The following is a 21709-nucleotide window of genomic DNA, read 5'->3' as shown; positions in this document are numbered from 1 at the left end:
CGACGGTAACGGAGGAGTGAAAAAACGCGGAAGGTTTGGGTCAGGTCGCGTGACGTATGTTCCTTACGCGACCCAACTCAAACCTGCTTCCCTTTTTTTTTTTTTCCCTCAGGTGCTTCTTACTACAATCGCTCTGTCTTACTAACTGAACGCCTATTACATGGCAATGTGCTAAGATTAAAAAGGTTAAAAAAAAACTGATCTAAGCAGTGAAAGTTGAACGAGGGCGACTGTGATTACAGTGGAACTTTAATGTGCGTGTGAAACTCGGTTCATGCTCTCCTTGGCGTGAGATCAATGTCATGAGACGATGACCACTTCCTGATGTTCTTTTTGAAAAATAAATTTTTGACTCGGGAGATCTGCCGTGAGGTGATTTGATGAGGTGGTTTTCTTTGAGCACATGTTGAAATAAATGATCCAAAAGTTTATCCCCTAAAAAAGAGAGAAACCACAAAGTATTCCGTTCAAAATAATCGCTGACTCCCTAAGAATTCGAGCAAATATGTAAGTTAAACTTGTTTTGACATTGTTCACGAAGATCTATTGCACGCACATTGTCTTTGCGACGTGCACGCGTGTTATGTACAACGCGCGCAGCACACGAGGAAGAAAAATTCACGGTGATACCAACTGAACATTTCATAACCGTCATAGCTACATTTCAGGAGCATAAAATCACTGATCAAAACAGTGAGTATCAATTGTTTTTGAGGTTTAAGAGGTTTCATCGCTTATTCATCGCATTCTTTGCAGCTCTTTCTGTGAAGGATCTCGCGCGATCTGTCGCGCGATCGCCACCATCCCGCGCGTGAGCACTAAAACCTTGCTTGTTGGAGCCCACCCAGGTCAAAAAGGGATTGATGGCGGGTCAACCAACAAAAATTGCTTAATTCAATAATTTGTCTTTTTATATCACCCCCGAGGTAGTTCTGACACCCAATAATAAACATAAATCCATGGCATAACAGGAGCCCATTACTGATCATAATTGATACTTTTTTCAACTCGACATCTATTTAGGCACCGTTTTTCTTGGCACATCAGCACTTAGTTACTTGGAATGATTTAATTCGAACATTTGGGACCCTAACGAATAACGAGAAAGGGTTACTTTCATTCTTGTTATGAAGCCATTCTCGTCCGCCAAGAATATACCTCTTGAGGTACCAGTCAGTCCTTGTTTATCACCTGTGGGGGTGGGGAGGGGAGGGGTTTGGAGGATTTTAAGGGGGATATCACATTGTTTTCAGGGGGCGGGGGATGGTCGTTAACATAGTATAAAGGGGGAGATATCAGAAATTGACTGCCAATTAAATGCCAATGACTGGGGGGGGGGGTTGGGTGAAGTGGGGTCAGAAGAAAATTACAGAGCCCTAAGGTAAATGTTATCGTTACACCAAAAATCCTCCGAACTACCCTCAGCCTTCCTCCCTCCCTCCCCCCCCCCCTTCCCCCCGGCGATAAATGATGACCGATCCCCAACAAACAAAAGGTAGATAAAAAAATAATAATAAAAAAAAAACCAGAATGAAACGAGGCAGGCGGATGCTGTATGACCGTCACAAACCGGAAACCGCAGACTTTAAGTAATAATAGATCACGCTTCAGACACGATAGAGAAACGGTTAAAAACTCGTTGTTTTTAATATTCAAAACAAAATTGGTCTAAATTAGTTCCAGCCATCATTGATTAAAAAGATACGTTTGACCTAATAGTGATTCCCACTGAAAATATTACTCTCCAAGTCAGGGAAAAGTTGTCGATCACATTCCTTTCATTTTATCGCACGCCATTTCAGTAAGGAAGATGAATTTTGTCCAAGTTTCTGTTTTTTATTTCAGAGAGAAGCTGAAACGTTTTTGTGTGTGTGCAATCTGATCGTCGTTATATATTTTTTTTTCTGAAAGCGCTTATCAGCCACATTGATTAATATATCATAGAAGTTAATGTATCATGTATCAATAATAAATATTAATTGATTGTAATTGTAATCAAAAGCTTGTGTTGAAGATACTGGCGAGAAACCCGCTGTTTTCTTTGTTTTCAATCGAAACGAACACACCCATGAACATCATAAAATTCAGTGCTGGTGGTCTCTTCCAAACAGGAAAAGTTTTCGATTGTAGGTCCTCATTGTTTCTTCGGCATCGCGAAAAATTCATGATTTTCTAAGAGGTGGTCATGAAAAGTTATTTTGCTTCAAAGGTTATTGGGGTTACATTGTTTCTAGTAGAGTGTGGTCAATTAAAATGATTTCTGACAGCATTATACGGCTAGAACACATGTATATCTCACCAGTTGAAGACTTAAGAAATTATATGTGGTTATAATAACGGGCCGATAACACTTAAGCCTTAATGAAGAATGGAAAAGCTGGGCTTCTCTAAGCATTTTCAAACTCGTCCACCACGGCTTGGCAAGTAACCGAAGCAGTGGGTTCTCTTCGCCCAATAAATAATAGACTCATTCCCCTCGACAAACTGAAGTATACCTACTCGTAAAATTAAAACTTTTTGTTGATTTAACGATAAAAATTAAAAGTGTGGAAAAGGGTTACCAGTTGTACTGATATAAATGAAAATTTATATGTCGGTCGTTTGCAGATGAATTGCACTTGAACGTCTTTTTTGTTAAACACCCTCAGATATTTTGGTCAAAATAAATCGACGAATCGTCATTTTGCAATTTTTAGAAGTACAAAGTGCTTGAACGGACAAAAAAATTGACAAAAGAAGGAGGCTCATTTACGCAATGCGATGGCCTAGGAAAATCCATGGAGGACATCTTGACACCCTTTGCGAAGTTCTTTTGGGCGGCCCTAAATTTAGGAAATGTAGCCATGTTCAAATCTTAGAGAAGTTTTCCGAGGGTGTACAACTTCTTTTCGTCTTCTCGTATTCTTGCATGTTCTTAAGCAGTCAAATTAAACTATTTTCATATAAGAAACGAAAGATAAAACTCAGCCACGATTCTGAGAACTAAATATGAACTCCTCCTTTCCCATAATCAGGACAATTCAAAGCCTCAACAAAATGATTCTGAACCCATAGAGCTCAGAAGAAGCAATTACGCAATAAGTTTTTTGAGAAGATTAAGGATAGGTCATCATGTTGGAGTTGCAGTTCATTCAAATGAAGACATGTGCACAAAGTATACAATCTCTTTGCACTCCCTAAAAATAGACATTGATTTCTGCTGGTGGCTAAGGTTTACAGAAACCTTTTTATAAAGTTATATTAGCATTAAGCCAAGGAAAGGTTTTCATGAAAACGGAAATTTTTATTCATAAACATTTCAGGCCTGATCCACACTAATGGGTTTTCAGGCGTTGGAAAACAGATTCTTTTAGTGTGTTTTGGCCTGGCAAAACAGAATCTCGCCAATAGTTTTAAAAATGGATGTTTTGAAAACGCATTATTTTAAAAACACTCCGTTTTATTTGTGGAAAACTGAAAACTTGGGCTTTTAAGAACATACAGTCGCCCAGTCATCTGCGTTCTCAGCCAGGCTGTTTTTTTCCCGATAGGGGAAAATACATCAAGCTGTATGAATTGTCAAATCAAAACGCTCTTTTGTGGACAGTTGAGAGGGAACGAAAACGCTCGTGTGGGATGAATTATTTTGCATCATTTTGCTTGGGGCGAAAACGGACACTTTTAAAAACACATTAGTGTGGTTTGAGCCTTAGACGTGACTTTTCAACGTCGATCCAATGAACAAAAGATAAAATAGACATCAATTTCCTCTTTACAAAACCGACAGCCACAATTTATTAAACTTCCAAAGAATTTCTGAACAAAGCGTGGCTTTGCGATTTCCGTTTCAGGACTGGTCAATTTATCACTAGCGGTTTAAAACTCTTGAGACTGGCCGACAGCAATGCACTTTTCCCCCAAAGCGATTTGTTGCGGTCAAAATCGATCAGAGAGGAATGATGTGGGAAGACGTTGAAAGATGTTTTGCCAAGGAGTCGAGCAGATTTCGATAACCATCGACTTGAGTTGTCTCGATCTCGAAATAGGATGGGATAAACAGCTCTGTCAGTATTTACCGCAGGTATCACGAACGACAAGATGGCTTGAAATGAGATTGGCTTTGAGCCGATTTCTTGACTTAAATGACTCTAAACTGCTTGTTGACCCTTAAGAAGACGAGAAGATTCCTCAAGAAGCCGGTGATTTTGGTTTGGTTGTTAAAAAAAACGCAAACAAATGTCGATCTGGTTTATAGTTTTCTCGCTATTCCAATGTTCAACTCTAAGTTGGTGGTCTGATCAAGCTCGCGACACTCGTTTAGCAGTATTTATCGTGCTCTTACGTGTTGAACTATTTCGCACGCTTCGGCAAACGAAATAAGAACATATTACCACTTTCCCACGACTGAGCAAAATAAACGCTTGTCCAATATCTTTCCCGATTACATCCCTAAGCAAACAGTGTCATAAATGAAGAAAAACAAAGAGCGCTCTCTTATCTTATCTCTTAACTGCAATTATGTAGGCCTTCAGCTGCTGCCACGCCACACCGAACGAGACGAAATGCGATCTGCTAATTAAGTTTTCAAGCCGCGGAACAACACATCTTGAGCAGCAACTTTATGCCTCGTTCATCAAGACATGACGATGACACATTGCAGGACGTGAGGATGTGATTGTCCAATGCGGTGCTTTCTCTCTCTCTAAAAACCCCCTTGGACTTAAATGCACTCCAGACCGAGTGATGGTCAAGATAAGTAGCTAAAAGCCAGAAATTATCGACACATCAGAAGATCCACAGGATTCGCCACAGTGCACTTGCAACAAAACATAACTGCAGTTCCTCTATTTTGACGTCGGTATATTTGTGGTGAAATTTATCACGAATATGCTTCAGACGAACCACGGAATGAGTATTCCTGCGCTGGTTCCGCCGCGATTTGAAGAGCCAAACTACGGGATGAACACAAGTTCTCCAAGGCCACCACCGTTCTCGATGTGTCAACCCCATGCGTCCAACTCACTCGTTCCGTCTGCGCGAGTCTTGCAAGAGGTCCTGTACTCTAATGAGATGAATTACCCCAGTTATATGCCTGATATGCCCAACAACCAAAGCTTGCCTCTTCCATGGATGTCTTCTTGGCATCAGAGACAGAATCTGCCATACCTCGGTCACCCTCGCCCAGGTAAAAGCATCGTTGTGCTTTTCTACTTGATTACGAACGAGCGCGTGTTAAGAAAACCTGTTTTGAGTTGATCAAACGCTCTGCTCAGAGAGACATCCTGGTTTCATTTGACGCGCTTTAAAAACTTATCAATTCATTTGAACTCGAAATGCTTGTTAATAGTTGTCGTAGTTTTTATTTATGTGTTTATAAAACTTCTTTGAGTATTTGCATAGCCTTTGCAGTATGTTTGTTTATTTTCGATTCACACTTAGGGACACCCTAAGTCAAACACTGCTGGTGTAAATTAGCCGTTAGAAATGGCACGCGCAGTGTAACCTACAATTTGAGCGCAAATTTCACTAGCCACATTAGCACTCGCAAACAATTCGGCTGTCGCAGCTATCTTGCAATCGTAAAACAGCAAAAGGATTCGTTTAACCTCCAATAAACCCGCTATTGATGTATACGTTAGAGAGCGGTTGGCGACGCAGGCGACAAGACAACCGTAAACTAGCGTCAAACAGGAATTGTTAGATGGAATATTTAAACAGTGATAGCCGGCTGTGGAATCTCGCTAGCGTGCGCAAGAATTGTATCGTTAAAAACTGATTGACAACTTCATCAAAGTAGCAAGCGTTCGAACTGAGCAATTATCGTGAAAAGGAATGAAATTAAGTCACTTTGCGGTCCTTCAAAATACTATTAAGCTGAGAAGATCGAAAACTAAACTATACTTTGAGAGTCGTCATCGAAAACCGCGCAGCGCGCTGTGAGTTTAGGATCGGGTTTTATCAGGTTATCGGGCACGAAATCTTCGGTCTGTATTTCTTAATTCCAAGGGATATCTTTTTCCTCACCAATTATACGGCTCACTTACAATTTCATAAATTGAGCAAGTTTACAAAATAAGACACAGGTTAACTTGCCGCCCGTCTGGTTCTCAATAAGATCAGCTTTTGTGAGGGGTTTTCAGCGCGACTTTAGAAATAGCCCAGCATTTATCTCCCTTTTAAATGAATTCCTTTTGATTTTAATAACCAAGGTCAGTTATTACCATGAATGTACTCTGTGATTAATTTGCTTGGAAGTAAAACAAAGAAAATAAATGTTTAGTTTTATCGACGTCATATCAATCTTCTATGCGATTTGAACTTTGTTAATGTGGGAGTTTTGCAGTTTCATTAATCCGCCCTCTCAAAACTCAGCTATTAATAAAATTGTTCAACAATTCCTGACCGGAAAAGGTAAATAAACAACTTGTTTCCGGGCTTGAGATAAAACAGCTCTTAAGTTTAGAGTGCCAAAAGAAAATATACGCAGAAATCACGAGGAACGTGCTCCACAAACCAACTTGAATTTCATTTCAGGGGAATTTTAATGGTTACGCAACGCAAACTGAAAAAAAGAATGCATTCAACGAAAACTCTGAAACACTATCTCTTTCAACAAGCGTATTTTCCTTTTTTTTTTTTTTTCGACAGGAGACTTTTACCCTTATCCTGAATATGGTGACATGGATGAATCAGGCATGTATCCCCCAAAGAAGAAACGGGCACGAACAACCTTCTCGGCAGAGCAACTCAAGCGATTAGAGAAACGCTTCGTAGGTAATCACTACATCGTCGGAGAAGAACGACAGAGAATCGCCAAAGAATTGGACCTGTCCGAAGCGCAGGTCAAGGTTTGGTTCCAGAATCGAAGGATAAAATTCAAGAGAGACGAAGAACTCGAAAAGCTTGGGAAAAGCAAAAAGCGTAAAGGGGAACATCATGTGCGAAAATGGCAACTAACGACACGGCATTTTGGACCCGAAACGGACACGCTATTCCACAGCGATTACGATAATACCTCTAGAAAGCATAATTAGAATCAATTTGTTCTTTAGAGCACTTTACAAGATAAGCAGAAACGCGCTGAAGGCTCGAAGGAAAATTAATTTAATACCAAAGAGGTTGGTACCGCCGCGCTAATGTCTTTTCCATCCATTCGGAACACTGACCACTGGCTGCGAAACTCCAAATTTTGTGAGCATATTGCTTCATGGCGAATTGAAGTACACTACTTCCTCTCTCTCTTGTAAATATTTTGTTAGTGTTAAACAGAAGAGTTTATAGGACACGAAATCAACTATTAGAAGCTATATAGGCCGATTAGATGACTCACGCTCCGGAACATCTGTAACAACTTTCGTAATGACCGTATAGGCCTCTAATGTTTTCAAGAAATGTCAAAGTCTTTGGAGTTATTAACGGCTTTTTAAGGTGAACAGATTAACACTGGTTTCGCTGATGCGATAGTCTCTACAAACAGCTTTTACTCCGTATGAACTTCCCGGATAATATGCCCTAATGATAACTAATTATATCGTTCAATAAATGTCCGTATCACCGGCTAGTGGAGGCAGTGGAACAACAACAAATGTAATCTGTCATAGGTGCTTTTCCTCAAGTGGCCTTAAAAGCTTGGTAAATCTGTGCTTATGTTCCAATTGTACATTTTTCAAAAGTATTCTTTAGTTAGATTCAATACCAAAAACATTTATGCGTTTACCGCAGCTTTGCGCGCGGGAAAAGCTTCTCAAGAGTCATTGGATTTGCGTGATCTCGGTTAAACCGCAATTTCCATGTTATTTATAACATACATGTTTATTCCACAAATAAAGAAGTTTATAAGACAAGTCATTAGTTTCTGTATATCTTGTCTTTTCTTCGGACTAAATTTCAAACTGACGATACACGTACATTTATATCCACCAGTGGATTATGTTGGGGCGTTTCCCAACGTGTTTGCGAAAAACTCGGTGGGTATAAGTTTTAACCACTATTAGGACACGGTCAAGTCAAAATATTCAGTTCAATCTGCCAGCAAGAACATTTCAATCGGTGTTGCTAACAGGTAATAAATTGAAACATATTTGTTTATTTTATCTCCAATTACTTTTTGTGACTTGTCGGTCGCTATTTACGCCAGTGAACATACAGCTCTTCACAGTAACTGCCTCCTATTTTAAGAAATGTATGAAGTCTCTGGCGAAACAACATGAGTTTAGCTTTGTTTGGGTCAACATCACAGCTGTCTTTTACTAGCGAAACACATTTTCTTTATCCTTATTGTAAACATATGACGAATATTTAAGATTTCGATGTTTTATCTCTAAAACTGACTTGCCCTCGATGAACTCAAAGCCGATAGTGATCTAGATATCCAGGGAATGTGACCATGTAATATATATTCGTTTGCCAATCACTCTGTGTTGTTCATATTCCATCGTGGTTTCTAGCACATTCCATTTCAATATCCTCCGGCTAAGAATCTGTTTTCCTACCACTTAGAAGTGGATGAAAAAAAAACCGTACACTGACAATTCTCCCTTGCATTTTTTGCCAAAGTTTATCCCTATACACTCCAGACACACCTACATATTTGTCTCGGAAAATTTCCCCAGTCCACGAGCACCACGCCGCATGCAACAACACGATAAGTTTTCTAATCCAGGAGTCCTTAAACGAAAGGATAACATTACGGGCTTATCTCCACGATCCAAAGTAGGTTATCTAGAATGAAACAATTTCCGACATGACAGATCGGTATGAGTGACTGCATGAATATCAACTACTGTATTGGCAGGAGAGATATCTGTTTTTTATTTGTAAAAGTAGGTCGGCTACTTCTGTAGTGTGTTTTATTCTGTTATTTCGGTTAACTCTTTGACATAATTCCAATTTCCACACCGAGTTTTGACTTTCCAAATGTTACGGCTCCTTTTTGTAAGAAATCGTAATGGATAAATTTACCCAACGTTCGCTGTAAAAAAGCTTTTATGCATCCATCGTGTTTCGATGACTTCTGCGCCCTTTTAAAAGGAACTCGTAGATAAGAAAACCGCCTACTTTCATTTAATCAATATGCAATTGTTTGGTATTTTACAAGAGCGTCCCCTTAACTGAATCATCGCCTGTTATGTGCAAAGTTTGAAAAGAGGGCCTAATTTGGTCATTAAGTACAATGTTATGCATAGAGAGCTCGAACTCCACATCACTCAGATAGTTGCACTGTTCCGCTTTGAGGGGAATATCCCAGTTAAGGATTTTCTCACAGCTTCTGAAAATAACTGAAGGCAGGAGGTCAAAGGATTTGACGGTGTGAGCAAGTTGTTCCGCAGATAATATTTTTTTGCGTGTTGAGGTACGATAAACTTAATTCATCCTGAGTTACAGAGATCGCTAAAAAGTTAGCAGAACATTCTACACGAGTGTCGTTTGAGAGACAAAGGCTCTTTTCCCAGCCAACTGTTCTGATGTCCTTTTGAGTGACCAAAATTCATTAACATTTAATTTACAAGACAATGACAAAGGCAAAAAATTTTTTGATCGTCAAATTTTCTCTTTTACAGGACTGCTCTTGACTTTTAATAGTTTTCCTCAACGAACTTTGTGCAAAGCAAAGAATTTTCCATGACTGTTATTTGTCTCTTAATAAAAGGCTCGAGTTGGTAACCGAAATACTGTGGAACGTTTAAAAAAGATGTCACATAAGAGACACAATTGAAAACTGTAGCCTGTAACCTCTGGTAAACAGCATGATGGGTCAGAGCGCTTTTCGAAAGAGGGTCGTAGAGCCAAAATCGGAGTGATCGCAGCGGCAAGTCAAAGTAAAGGAAATACTACAGACTACAGACAAAATCGCTTTCAAGTATCGGTTTTTCTTATTTTCGTCGATCGGTCTACAAAGCCGACGCCTCTTATCTCCTCACCTACAATATCGTGTGCAAAACTAATCTTTAATCGCGTCTTGGTCACACGCGTCCTTTGTGGCTTCTTATTGGATCCTAGTGAGATCTTTCCTCGTTATGATTGGCCTTTACGATTTATCTGGTTTTGGTTTTTGAATTTCAATCGGAAAGCGGTGTGACAGACTCTTATACCTTCCCCCAACCGAAAAAATGACCTAAGCACCTCAGTATGCTAATAACTTTATGCTCAGGTAACCATCCCTCCGTAATGCACTTCAGAGGTACCACATATGTCCGTTATTCAAAATGCAGCTCAAGTTCATCAGAGCCTACGCAATTTGCTGCATAAGAAGTTCGGTTTTTGAACAAGTGTTTAATCTCAGTGTGCTTTATCCTGCACAATGACAAGTAAAATGTGCTATCGTCTTTAAATTGCGAAGGGAATGGGAAGAAGGACGCGAGAATTTTCGCGCACACCACGCGCGTCACGAAACTTCTCAATGCGTTTACTATTCATGCGCGAATTTTCACGCATACTATGGTATACTCTTTTTTTCTGATCAAAATTTTGGATGTTTGAGACAAGTGTCACATATACAGTGAGAGTAAAACATGGAAAGGCTGGCATGTCATAAAACGACTTTTGGCCTGTTCGTTAATTTACTCATTATATGGATATAATGTAGTTTACACTCCATTCCTGAACACTGAAAAGAAAAAAAAAAAAAAAGAAAACGTTTCTCCTGTCACATTTCCCGGTTAAAAAAATTAGATGTTCGTGTTTTGGGTTTCCCAAGTGATCGTCAGCGAACGAGAAGCGCGAGAGAGAAAAATGATATATTATCCTTTTTTGCTTCCTTGCCGCTCGTGTGACTCTCGCGCGGCGTTCGCGTTTGCTCTTTAGACTATTTGAAGAAAATCTGTATGGTTTTAAATTTGCAAATTACAGTTTTTCTCTTCCTCTCCCTCCTTTGTATTATTTGTATATTTCTGCGCGCCGAACGTGATTTAAAAAATTAGCCAACACGTCAAAAATCTCCAACCTTGAATCTCTAACATTGAAAACTAACGTGGACATTTTTCGCGTACTTTTGTTGTTTGTTTTACAGAGTTGATAGTTTTAGTTTGAAGCTTTCGTTCGCGCAAATTTGTTACCCCTTTGTTTGGAATTTGCGAAGTTTTTTTTTTTTTTGTCAAATGTCGGGGTTCATTTAACAAGTTTAATACATATTTGCTATGGAGATTGGACTCTAGTTAGCCTTTTTTTTTATAAATGGATTTTCTAATTTCAACACCATCGCAGCCCGATGAAAATGACCATCTTGGTTTTGATTAGTGGTTAAATTTTTGACTGAAATCGAATAAAATCAGATACCAGGGAACGTTCATCCGCTTATCGTTCAGCTGAGTGTTGTGCTTGATACCCTTAACAGTAGGTACAGAAATAACATAATGGAGGCACTTGCGAGGCACGTGCTGTGATTAAGAAAATCAAAAGTGAGAAAATCGAAAGAAATTTGGCCATGAATTAGCCATTTTACGGCTTCATCTTGTTTTAATCGAGTCAAAATAATTTTCTGTGCTTAACCTTAAACGAAGAACGTTGTACAAACTTCCATTTTTTCTCTATTCCACATACCGCATGCCCCAGTCCGTTAAGTCTAGTCTCATAATCTTTAGAGCGTGAGAGACTGGGTAGTAACTTGCGTTTAATCGCCCCATTCTTCAGCACCTTTAGCAGTGGAGAAGCGTCACGCAAGCAGGCGGGCTTGAAAAAGAACATGGCCGCGAGAAATTTCTTGATACTTTTCTGTTTCTTCAGCCATAGTGCTCTAACTTGGGAAACTCTACCATATTGTGGAAGTGATTCTTATAAATACACCCCATTGCAAAGGGGAGACAATGGAAAAGAATATACCCTCAAACAAGTACATGTGATAATCAGGTGAGTTTTAATAGACGCATTTGTTCAAAACAATTTTTTCTTTTCCCCAATCGTTCGAATCTTTTACAAGATTTACATCAAGCTATTTCCACGGGTCCTCATTTTCCTGGAATTTGGATGTGAAATAGTCGTTTTTAAAATTGCGTGGTTTGTTTCTCCGAATGTTGTAGGGAAAAGCAGACTTTCCTTAACACGAATTATTTCCTTTCCAATCAGTTTACGGTTAGTTTGTACTTTAAGACTCCAATAGGCTTGAACTTTCTTTTAAGGTGTAAGGTTGATTTATCGATTGTTTGATGAGGTTTTTTCTCCCTCTCTCTCCCTTCTTTTCATTTTGAGAACAATTACCTCTCGATCTAGAAATAAGTTTTGCAAGTGGATTCATGTTCCCGGTCACGAGACTTGCAAACAGTAGCGGTGACAAAATTGTCGTTGGCTAAAGTATTAAATTCGACAAAACTTAAATTCAAAACGTAACGTCAAAATCACAATAGAATTTCTCCAAATTACCTTTCCATACTTTTTGGTTTGATTCTGTAATTAATTCGCCCTAATTTCAGTACCTAAGTTCAATTTGTGTTGCAAATCATATTGGACAGTTTGTGTTTGCAAAAAACTTCAATGAACAGGCACCTCTGTCTGGACCAGTATACAAAGTCACTCATTTTTCATGGCAGTGGCTGGCATACAAGGTCCTGAAAAGCACCTCATGGCACTACTGCCAGTTAAATTAATTTTAGGTGGATTCTAATACTAATTTTTTTCAAGGGCTGGGGTAGTTTATTTAAGGAATTTTTCAGAGTTGATTTTCATGTTTTGGGTATTTTTTGCGAATTGTTAAGATCTAAAACTCTACGTGCTTTAGTGAAATATAGTTTTTTTTTTATCATTATTAAAAAACTATAAGGTATTATAAATGAAGTGTTAATTGATATCATGTCTAGCTTTTTCTTTTGGGGGGGTGGGTGGGGGATTGATTTTTGTCACTATGGAATTATCATTGACACCCCTTAAAATTCATGATACCCCCTCCCTCCCCTTCCCCCTAAACTCATCTTCCATCTTCCCCAAGTTAACTGGTTTCAGGAAGGTTGTTACAATCCAAATTGTTTTCCTCTTTTTTGTCATTGTTGACAACAGACATGGTGACAGAACAAGAGCAGAAGCTGCTCCCTGTTGGGCTAATGACACAGCTGTGTGGGACTGCCTATTGACGTCTGCTTCTCTGCCTGTCATCAAACATGACATCCATGATATAACAGTGGACAGGATCTACAGAGATGGTAGATATTTTAGTTATTGCATATTGTATTTTGTTCATATGTCAAATCCAAATTTTTTTAATGTTATCAACTTTCATTGCAACTCTCTTTCTGCTGATTTATAAGCTATTTAGTGGGTAAATTTGTGAATTAAAATTCATTTTTAATTTTCATTGTCTATTAATTTCCAGCCATCTAAAAATGGGCTCAACAACTTTTCACATATTCAATTTTTTTGGAATATCTATTTTAAAAAGGGATCATCAATGCATTTGGATAATTGTAAGACATGCCTTGATTTTCATTGTTCAAATATGGAAAAATCTTAACACTTGAGCAGTCTAATGATTTCATTGTAAACAGAAGTTTATGATATACATCAGTCTGAGAGTTTTTTCTGTGAATAACAAAAAGATAAAGAAGTCCTTGAAGGAATGATAAATTTGATGCGTGCTTGTTTTCTTTTAAATGACACACAGTTTACATACCTGGTCGTAATGACATGAAAGGTGACTGTGGTTTGGGTCATCTGACTTCTAAGGGATACAAACAGGAGGAGGATAATGGAAAGAATCTGCGCAAAGTATATGTTGATACTGGGTTCCTTTCCCCCAACTACTCCAATTGTGAAGTGTTTTTTCGAACGGATGGTGAGTGTTTTAGCAGAAGTTTCATCTTTGATTGAAACAAATTGTGGGAAAGCCAGAATTTGTGAAAAGTATATGTTGATACTGGGTTTCTTTCCCCAAATTACTTTAATTATGGAGTGTTTTGTTAAACAGATGGTGACTGTTTTAGAGGTAGTTTTGTTTTGATTGGAAAAACTTGTGAGAAAGTTAGAGGCAAATAACTTTGGAGGTCAGTTATGATGGTTCCTATGGGGTCTGTGAATAACAAAAGCATAGGTGTCGGAGATTTAAAAGCCTTGAAATGTGTTTGTGAAGTGTCAATGTTTATTGGAAAATGCAAGAAATTATGTTGTTGTGCACTTTTTCTGCAATTTGGATTTTTCATTTTTTGTTTTGACAATTTTCACAGATATGTCAAGAACAAGACAGGTCAGTTCAGTATTCACATCAATTGTCAAACTGTGTTTTCTCTGCAACTATATGTCCCAACTTTAATCTAAAAAGTTGAAATTTTAAAAGTTAGATTTTCAGTTTCGTGTTGTTGATGTTCATTATACATACAGCTGTAATAAATAACTAAAAATACTGTAATGTCGTAACTGTGCAGCCATTAAGGAAAACTGCAGTTGCACTGGGCTTTGGAGGCCTTCAACTAAAATTGACACTGTTGAAGACAAAAATTGTTCATTATGCTGCCCTGTTCAAGATGAGAATTTTCTTAGATTGTGGTATTTTAGCCTCATGGAGCCAAGTCTGGCTTATTCAGACAAAGTATGGGATTAGATTTGAAGAACTTTAAAGTTAGACCAAGCATATCATCAACATGGGGAACAATCATACCCCATTTAGGACTTTGGGTTTAGAAATATATCTGTTCGCCTGATAATTTATGTGAAATTCTGTACACTTTTTGAGATTCACTTTTGGCTGCACCCACCACGCCTGTCTAGGTCAAGTAAGGGATTGTTCTTTCTATCAGGAAGAGGAGGTTTTAAAAATTTACTCTCTCACATCATTATGCATCATCTCCATACTGTTCTCTACACATTTGCCAAGGTGCTGACAAGGAGAAGTTTTGTAACAATCAAGGGCTTCCTTGCTTGGCGATCATTTCCTTTATTCTCATAACCTTAATGTGTGATTCAGGGGTGATATTGTTGGGAGAAATTTGATGCTAGTCATTTTTGGGGTCAAAGGATTAAGACTCGAAAATACATTATTTTCTCTACAGTCTGCTCAAGCTCTGGCTATAGGTATGTTTCCACCCTCCGCTCCATTGTCAGGCAAATCTCAAGTCGTCGACATTAATGTGATGGACAAAGAATATGATGACATAGAACCAAATCCCAAGTGAGTGATGTATAAGTGATTTCAAAATTGATTGATTAGTTGCACAACAGTCTATTTATCCCTTTAATTCCCAAGATCTGATTGTTAAATCTCTCCTCTATCTGCTTCACCTTTTCTTGTGAATTTGTTACAAGAATTTTGTGTTAGATCAAGATAAAAATTTCTACCTGATGAGCTTGTTTATTCTCATTACCTGCTTGCTGGATTATATGGATATTTTAGGGAGAAGTTGCATGTTAATCACTTCAGGGAGTTATTTAACCCTTTACACCCTGACATCAGTATGCATATTCTCCATACTCTTCTTTATACATTTCCTAAGGTGCTGACAAGGAGAATTTGTTTGCCAATCAAAAGGTTCCATGACCTTTAGGTGTCATTCAAGAGTGATATTGTAGAAAGAAATTAGATGCTAGTCACTCTTAGGGTCTAAAGGGTGAAGAGTTAAGCTGATTGCATGGTCTTAGGGTGAGGGAAAGGGTGCAGTTTTTCAGGGAATGTTCTAATGAATGAAAATTGTCACAGGATGTAGTCACCTCTGATGGGGATCTGATCAAGGAATGGAAGAAACTGTTTTGTGTGATTGTGAATAAGCATTGTCAGAGCCAAGTGGGGATGGTTTTTTTTTAGTTGGACTGGGCAATAAGTGAAATGTTGTCTATCTGGGTCACCCACTGTCCAAGATATTTCTTATTGCAGTTTCTTTTCTGTATTTCACCCACCCCCCCCCCCCAATGCTCCGTTTATAATCTTCCCTTTGAGTCATGTGTAGTCTGTGGGGGGGGGGGGGGGTTATCAATTTGTTACTGAGTTGGAACACTAAAGTACAACACCTGTGATGCATACTACAATTATTTGCCTTTTCAGTCTTTGCCCTAAGTTAAATCAATATCGGAAAGAGTTCTTTGCATCTGAGTCTTGGAAACAGCATTACAATGAAATAACCGAACCACTAATGGTCGAAGTTGAAAAAGCACTTGGTCTCACATACAAACTGAGTAAGTCCTTTATTCTCTTTTTTCTTTCAAAGTAAGTTAGCTCTATTCTGTATGCATTTAACCTCCTTTTTAAATATTTGGCATCTTATTTAGTGGCTATGTTGGGGGGGGGGGGTGGGGGGAGTGGAGGATTTGGCCCCAAGCTTGGTCATACCTTTCACGTTTGTGCCTTTCTCTTTGACTTCACCCCAGCAAACAAGGTAACCACTAACTAAATCAGCAGGATGTGCTATTGTGAATTAATACATAGAACATATTTGGATTTCTTGTAAATTTGTTCCCTGCACTTTTACTTACTCAAACTTAAGTGTATTTTATACATGTTTGATTTTTTAAACTGATGAACGTGGACGGTGTAACCCGGATTATGGACGAAAACCTCTGCAAATTGTGGTTAAAAGTCGCATTTAAAGCTGCATACCTGAGAAACTGAGGGGAATGAGGCAGGTGCTTGGAGGCCAGGCCTTAAGATACGTCAGTTCCTTTAAAGTTATCATTAAATAGTCCTTCTGACGCAAGTCTGCTATCTGAGACGTCGGCTTAAGTTTAATTTAATTTAATTTAATAATAAGTTCTTATATAGCGCATTAAAATTGAACTCTATGCGCTTTACAATTACAAATTAACAAAATTTCGATAAAAATCCTATACATGCAATTCGCTACTCTATCTAAACTAATGAATTATTACGTGTTATGCATATGTTTGACAACGTACGATATCAAATAATCTGGTGGCTTAATTTTTGAAAAGATAAGTTTTCAATAAGCGTTTAAAGGAGTCAACAGATTCGGCGTTTTTTATGCATTCAGGTAGTTGGTTCCACAAATACGGTGCTGCGTAGGAGAATGCTCTTTGCCCATACGTTTTAGTTCGAATTGTTGGGACCTCAAGTAGATTCATATTTGATGAACGGAGGTTTCGTGCTGGAATATATCGACTAAGAAGTTCAACAAGATAGGTTGGAGCCATGTCATTTAGTGCTTTGTATGTTATCAACAGTATCTTGAATTGAATTCGTTTTGTGACCGGGAGCCAATGAAGTTTCCTAAGTATAGGTGTTATACTGTCTCTTGATTTGGCACCGACTAACAAGCGGGCAGCTGTGTTTTGGATCCGTTGGAATTTTTCGATGTCACAAATCGGTAGACCGTACAATAGGCTATTACAATAATCAAGTCTCGATGAGATAAAGGCGTGTATCAATCTTTCATTTTGCTGCGTCGAGAGGTATTTACGAACGCGACCAATATTTCTGATTGCTAGAGACGACGATTTACAGATGGAATTTATATGCGAGCGTAAGTTCATCACAGAATCAAGCATGACGCCTAGGTCTCGGACAGTATTAGATAAATTAATGATATCATCTCCAATATTGATATTACAGAAAGGAGGATTTTTTGAGAAGCGTGAGAGGAAATGAATGATTTCTGTTTTTGAAGGGTTGCACTGCAATCTGTTTTTCTTGGCCCACTCCATGATTGCATTAACACATGATTTCAATCTTTCCATGCCTAGCATTCTGTCAGAGGAGTTTATCTTTATGTAAAGTTGCGAATCATCGGCATATATCATACAGTTTAGGCCATGTTCAGCAACAATGTCTTCTGTAGGCGAGGTATACATTAGAAAGAGTAGTGGACCAAGTACTGATCCCTGGGGTACGCCGTAGGAGATATGTCGAGGCTTAGAGATGGAGTGTTTGATCTTCACTGACTGAACACGATGTTCTAGGTATGATTTGAACCATTTTAGTGCGATACCTCTAAATCCGAAACGTTTCTCCATTCTTTCAAGTAATATGTTATGGTCGATCGTGTCGAACGCAGCGGAAAGGTCTAGCAAAACAAGTACTACTTCTTCTTTTTGATCTACAGCTCTTAGGATGTCATTTGAGACTTTTATTAAAGCAGTTTCAGTGGAGTAGTATTTGCGGTATGCTGACTGCATCGCTGGAAATAACTGGTTCTCGGCCATAAATCTGTATATTTGATTTGCGACCACCCTTTCGATTGTTTTTGAGAGAAAAGATAGATTTGCAATCGGTCTGTAATTTGAGAGACAGTTCGGGTCCAATGAAGGCTTCTTTAAAGATGGACATACCAGGGATTGTTTTAACTGATCAGGAAATTCTCCGTTAGCCATGGAGGCGTTGATAATCTTGGTTATAATTGGCGTCAAGTGTGGAATTGACTTTAGAATTCGTGTTGGAATGGGATCCAGTTGACAAGACTTAGTTGGAGATTGAACAATAAGTTTGTGAACAATATCAGCAGATACAGGTTGAAAAGTTTGGAACGACGAGGTGACTGGATAATTGACGTTGATGTCGGGTGCTTGGGCAGTATGGGAGTCCAAATCCGATCTTATTTTCTCAATTTTTTTGATAAAAAAATCGTTGAACGTTTCGGTCAATGTATCCAATGAATCATTATTAGGGAGTGCAGCAATGTTCTTCGATAAGAATAGGCGAGATACCATCTTGAATAGTTGTGATTGGTCAGAGGAGCTGATCAGAGTCCGATAATAGTTTGTCTTTGTCGCTGTTAGAAGATCATTGTAGTGTTTGCAGGAATCAATAAATATTTCTTGGTGAATTTGAAGACCAGATGAAATATATCTTCTTTCATGACGACGTTTGTCTTGTTTAGCCTTACGAAGTTCATCAGTATACCAAGGAGAATGCGGTCGCAGAGTGACCCATCTCTCGCTCACAGGAGCATGTTGATCAAAGATAGACGAGAGATTAGTATTATATTGTGTAGTCAGCTCAGTTACACAAGACTGTGGATTAGTAATGAGATTAGATTCTTCGATGTCTTTGATCATACTAGCTAAATCGAGCCTTTTGGTGTTTCTGTGTTTAACATGTAGTGTAGAAGGTTTCGGTTTTGTACATTTCACCTTACAAGTAACCAAATTATGATCTGAAATATTGTCGGCTGATAGAATGCGAACATCCGTTATAACATTATTCTCTTCACGAGATAATATCAAGTCCAATGTGTGGCCCAGGCGATGAGTGGATCCAGAAGTTTCCGTTGGGATGTGGAGCTCCGGCTTGATTGGCCACTTGGCTCGAATTGGACTCTATCTTTTTTGATACATGCCTTTTTTTCATTGCTTCTTCGCAGCACCCGAGGGTTTGATCCATATAGCAGACTGCCTTTTAGTCCACATTTGTCATGGGTTCCCCATCCCACCCAGTGTATCCTCAGACCTTGTGGAGCGCGTTGCCAGCGAAGTAGAGTACATGTGGTATGCCACCTTTGAATACCCTACCATACAGGATCACGCCAAAGTAGGCATTGGATTTCTGATCAGCGAGATATGGATGGTAAGGAAGTGTGGCTGGTATTTGTGAAGAGAACACCTTTGCTGCAATGTAGTTAGAATTGAGGAAGCCAGTCGTTTAGAACAACAGCTGCTCATGTTTCGCTTAGGAGTGGTTTTGCCCTGAAGGGAATTCATTTCGCCCGGAAGGGTATTCGTTGCGCTCGGACGGGAAGTCAGTTTCGCTCTGAGGGGAAGTCGTTTCGCTCCTACCGGGCGACACAATTTATTTTATTATTTATTTTATTATTTTATTATCAACGTTGCTCTTCTTGATGGTTAAGCGCGATTTTGCGTATTTTGCTTTAGAAAACAACGCCGTAAATCAAATGACTGGTTCTTGGTAAAATATCTTAGTAACACTATATTGCTCCTTAGGCGATGCAAGAAGCTATGAAAGAAAGTAAAGCGAGAAAGTTTTATTTGTATTCTGGCCACGACTCCACAGGTACGGTAGAGTTGTTTCATACGAAAAAATAATAATATGTGTCGTAGTTGAGGAGAAAAAGAGGGTAAGATACTCAAGTGAAGATCAGGTCTTCGGCTCTTTGATTATCCGAAGATAAGGGATACCTTGGCGGTGTTGACATCATCGGGCTGAGATCGTATCACGGTCGAATGTTTTCGTTGCTGTGGGTAGCTCCTGGCTCACGTTCGGTTTGGAATATAAAAAAAAATAGTTTGAGGATCGACTGCAAAGGGGGGGGGGTTGAGTTTAGTCAGTGCATCTCCACCTAGTAACTGTCCGGGAGACGCGGGTTACGTTCGACTGCTCAGGTTATGATCGGTTCTAATGGCGTTCGTTTTCTTCTTCAGTTATGCCCTTCATGAAAGCCTTCAACGCCAGCGACGGCAAATGGAGCCCGTACGCCTCCATGATCCAGCTGGAATTACTGGAAACTACCAGTTCAAAAAACACGGATTATGCCGTAAGGCTGCTTTACCATGGCCAAGAACGAGTCATCCCATACTGCCGCGTGTCTCCATGTCCGCTGGCCCAGTTCAGCGAGTACATGCAGGCTATTACCCCTCAACACCCGGATACAGATTGCAAAGTGACCAATGCAAGGCCCATGAATAGGGCACGACCACAGCGTTTTAGGACAGCTAGAGTTTTCGCATAATTAAATCAAACACGAGCAACACGCTAACACTAGGTGAATCGAGAAAAGGGCTAAGCCCTGACACGTGATGACCCGTTTCCTTCGTTTTTCTATGTGAATGTTTATGCCATTTTTCTTCAATTAATTCAGAATTTTTCAATGATATTGAATGGGAATTCATCGTATTCCAATCTAGGAGACAGTTGAACTGTTTTTATTAACTTAATGAAACAGTCAATTGACAACAAGTTAAGGTTCATGTTGGGTTAGGGGAGGGGTAGGTGTGCAGTTGCCCAGATACTGATATTGATCCGTAATTTCACTAGGTATTGTTTGCGATGCTTTGACTTTTTGGTTGGGTTTTTTTTACCTGAGTTATTTTGTTTTGTAAATTTCACCGAATTAATTTGTATTGAGGGGAGGGGGTTTCGTATTTAAGTAGCTGTAGTTTTTTTTTTTTTTTTTTTTTTTGGTAGTAATTTTTTACACAAAGTAATTGACGGAAAGTCGTAAGTCGGAAGATCCTCAAATTTAGTAGCTAGTTCCACAGTAGTAAAGTTAAAGCTGTCTTAGTTATCACGGACCGCCTAAGTGTGTCTGCCTCTTGAAGCTTATTGGGACTTTTTGATATACTTTTTACGTTATTTTTCAACTGAATTATCGATAAAGAAATCAAAAAAACAGAATTGCAATAAAATGACAAAAACCTTTTTAATAACTTCGCATTTAGATGTTGTTTACATATTCCACACTCTTCTCTTTCCCACTTTGCACCGTTGTAGCTCTATGGCGTCTGAATTCAATTTCCCTCCCAAAAATCTATGTTTGCCCAAATTTTCTTGGCTGTGGTGTTTTCCAATTTTCCGGAAGATGAGAATCTTAGCGACATACTTGGTCAACGTAAAGTGTTAATCTAATCTGCCAGAATTCTCAGCAATTTGTGCGGAGGCAAGATTTCATAATCTTGGCGAAGACCATTCAAAGATGGCAAAGTCTCTTTTTGGGGGAGAACCAGGGGGATTAGTAGTCATAAGGAGAATATAAGGAGACTACAGGGGGGGGACTATGGAAAATCGACAGTCAACCGAAGAGGGGGGGGGGGGGGGAGTTGTAACAATATTACAGCGCCTAATAGGGGGATCGGATAAATTTTACCGTAACAGAACCAAAACCCTCCAAACCGCGCCCTCCTCCCAGCCAAGAATTAA

At 39.1% G+C, this 21709-nt stretch overlaps 2 protein-coding genes across 2 annotated transcripts; both read left to right on the top strand.

Annotated features, from left to right (window-relative positions):
- The first annotated feature begins 4613 nt into the window (after positions 1–4613).
- On the top strand, positions 4614–7813 carry LOC131800184 (homeobox protein EMX1). The gene is made up of 2 exons (XM_059117877.2): positions 4614–5164; positions 6628–7813. The coding sequence occupies exons 1-2, from the start codon at positions 4867–4869 to the stop codon at positions 7011–7013; spliced, it is 684 nt and encodes a 227-aa protein (XP_058973860.1). The 5' UTR covers positions 4614–4866; the 3' UTR covers positions 7014–7813.
- Positions 7814–11605: 3792 nt separating this feature from the next.
- LOC131800151 (counting factor 60) lies at positions 11606–21219 on the top strand. The gene is made up of 9 exons (XM_059117826.2): positions 11606–11823; positions 12964–13106; positions 13565–13735; positions 14124–14143; positions 14946–15064; positions 15932–16062; positions 19200–19402; positions 19777–19846; positions 20215–21219. Exons 1-9 carry the CDS (start codon positions 11660–11662, stop codon positions 20520–20522), a joined length of 1329 nt encoding a protein of 442 aa, XP_058973809.2. The 5' UTR covers positions 11606–11659; the 3' UTR covers positions 20523–21219.
- The last annotated feature ends 490 nt before the right edge of the window (positions 21220–21709 follow it).

This window comes from Pocillopora verrucosa, chromosome 1 (assembly GCF_036669915.1).
Source record: "Pocillopora verrucosa isolate sample1 chromosome 1, ASM3666991v2, whole genome shotgun sequence".
Classification (NCBI taxonomy): Eukaryota; Metazoa; Cnidaria; class Anthozoa; order Scleractinia; family Pocilloporidae; genus Pocillopora; species Pocillopora verrucosa.
The sequence above is the reverse complement of the archived record's forward strand: the minus strand, read 5'-3'. Positions and strand labels throughout refer to the sequence as shown.

Excerpts from the sequence above, each read along its gene's own strand:
- LOC131800184 (XM_059117877.2), top strand. The coding sequence starts at position 4,867 with ATGCTTCAGACGAACCACGGAATGAGTATTCCTGCGCTGGTTCCGCCG. Across the intron at positions 5,165-6,627 it reads CCTCGGTCACCCTCGCCCAG|GAGACTTTTACCCTTATCCT; the intron begins GTAAAAGCATCG and ends TTTTTTCGACAG.
- LOC131800151 (XM_059117826.2), top strand. The coding sequence starts at position 11,660 with ATGGCCGCGAGAAATTTCTTGATACTTTTCTGTTTCTTCAGCCATAGT. Across the intron at positions 13,107-13,564 it reads GGACAGGATCTACAGAGATG|TTTACATACCTGGTCGTAAT; the intron begins GTAGATATTTTA and ends AATGACACACAG. Across the intron at positions 19,847-20,214 it reads TTCTGGCCACGACTCCACAG|TTATGCCCTTCATGAAAGCC; the intron begins GTACGGTAGAGT and ends TTTCTTCTTCAG.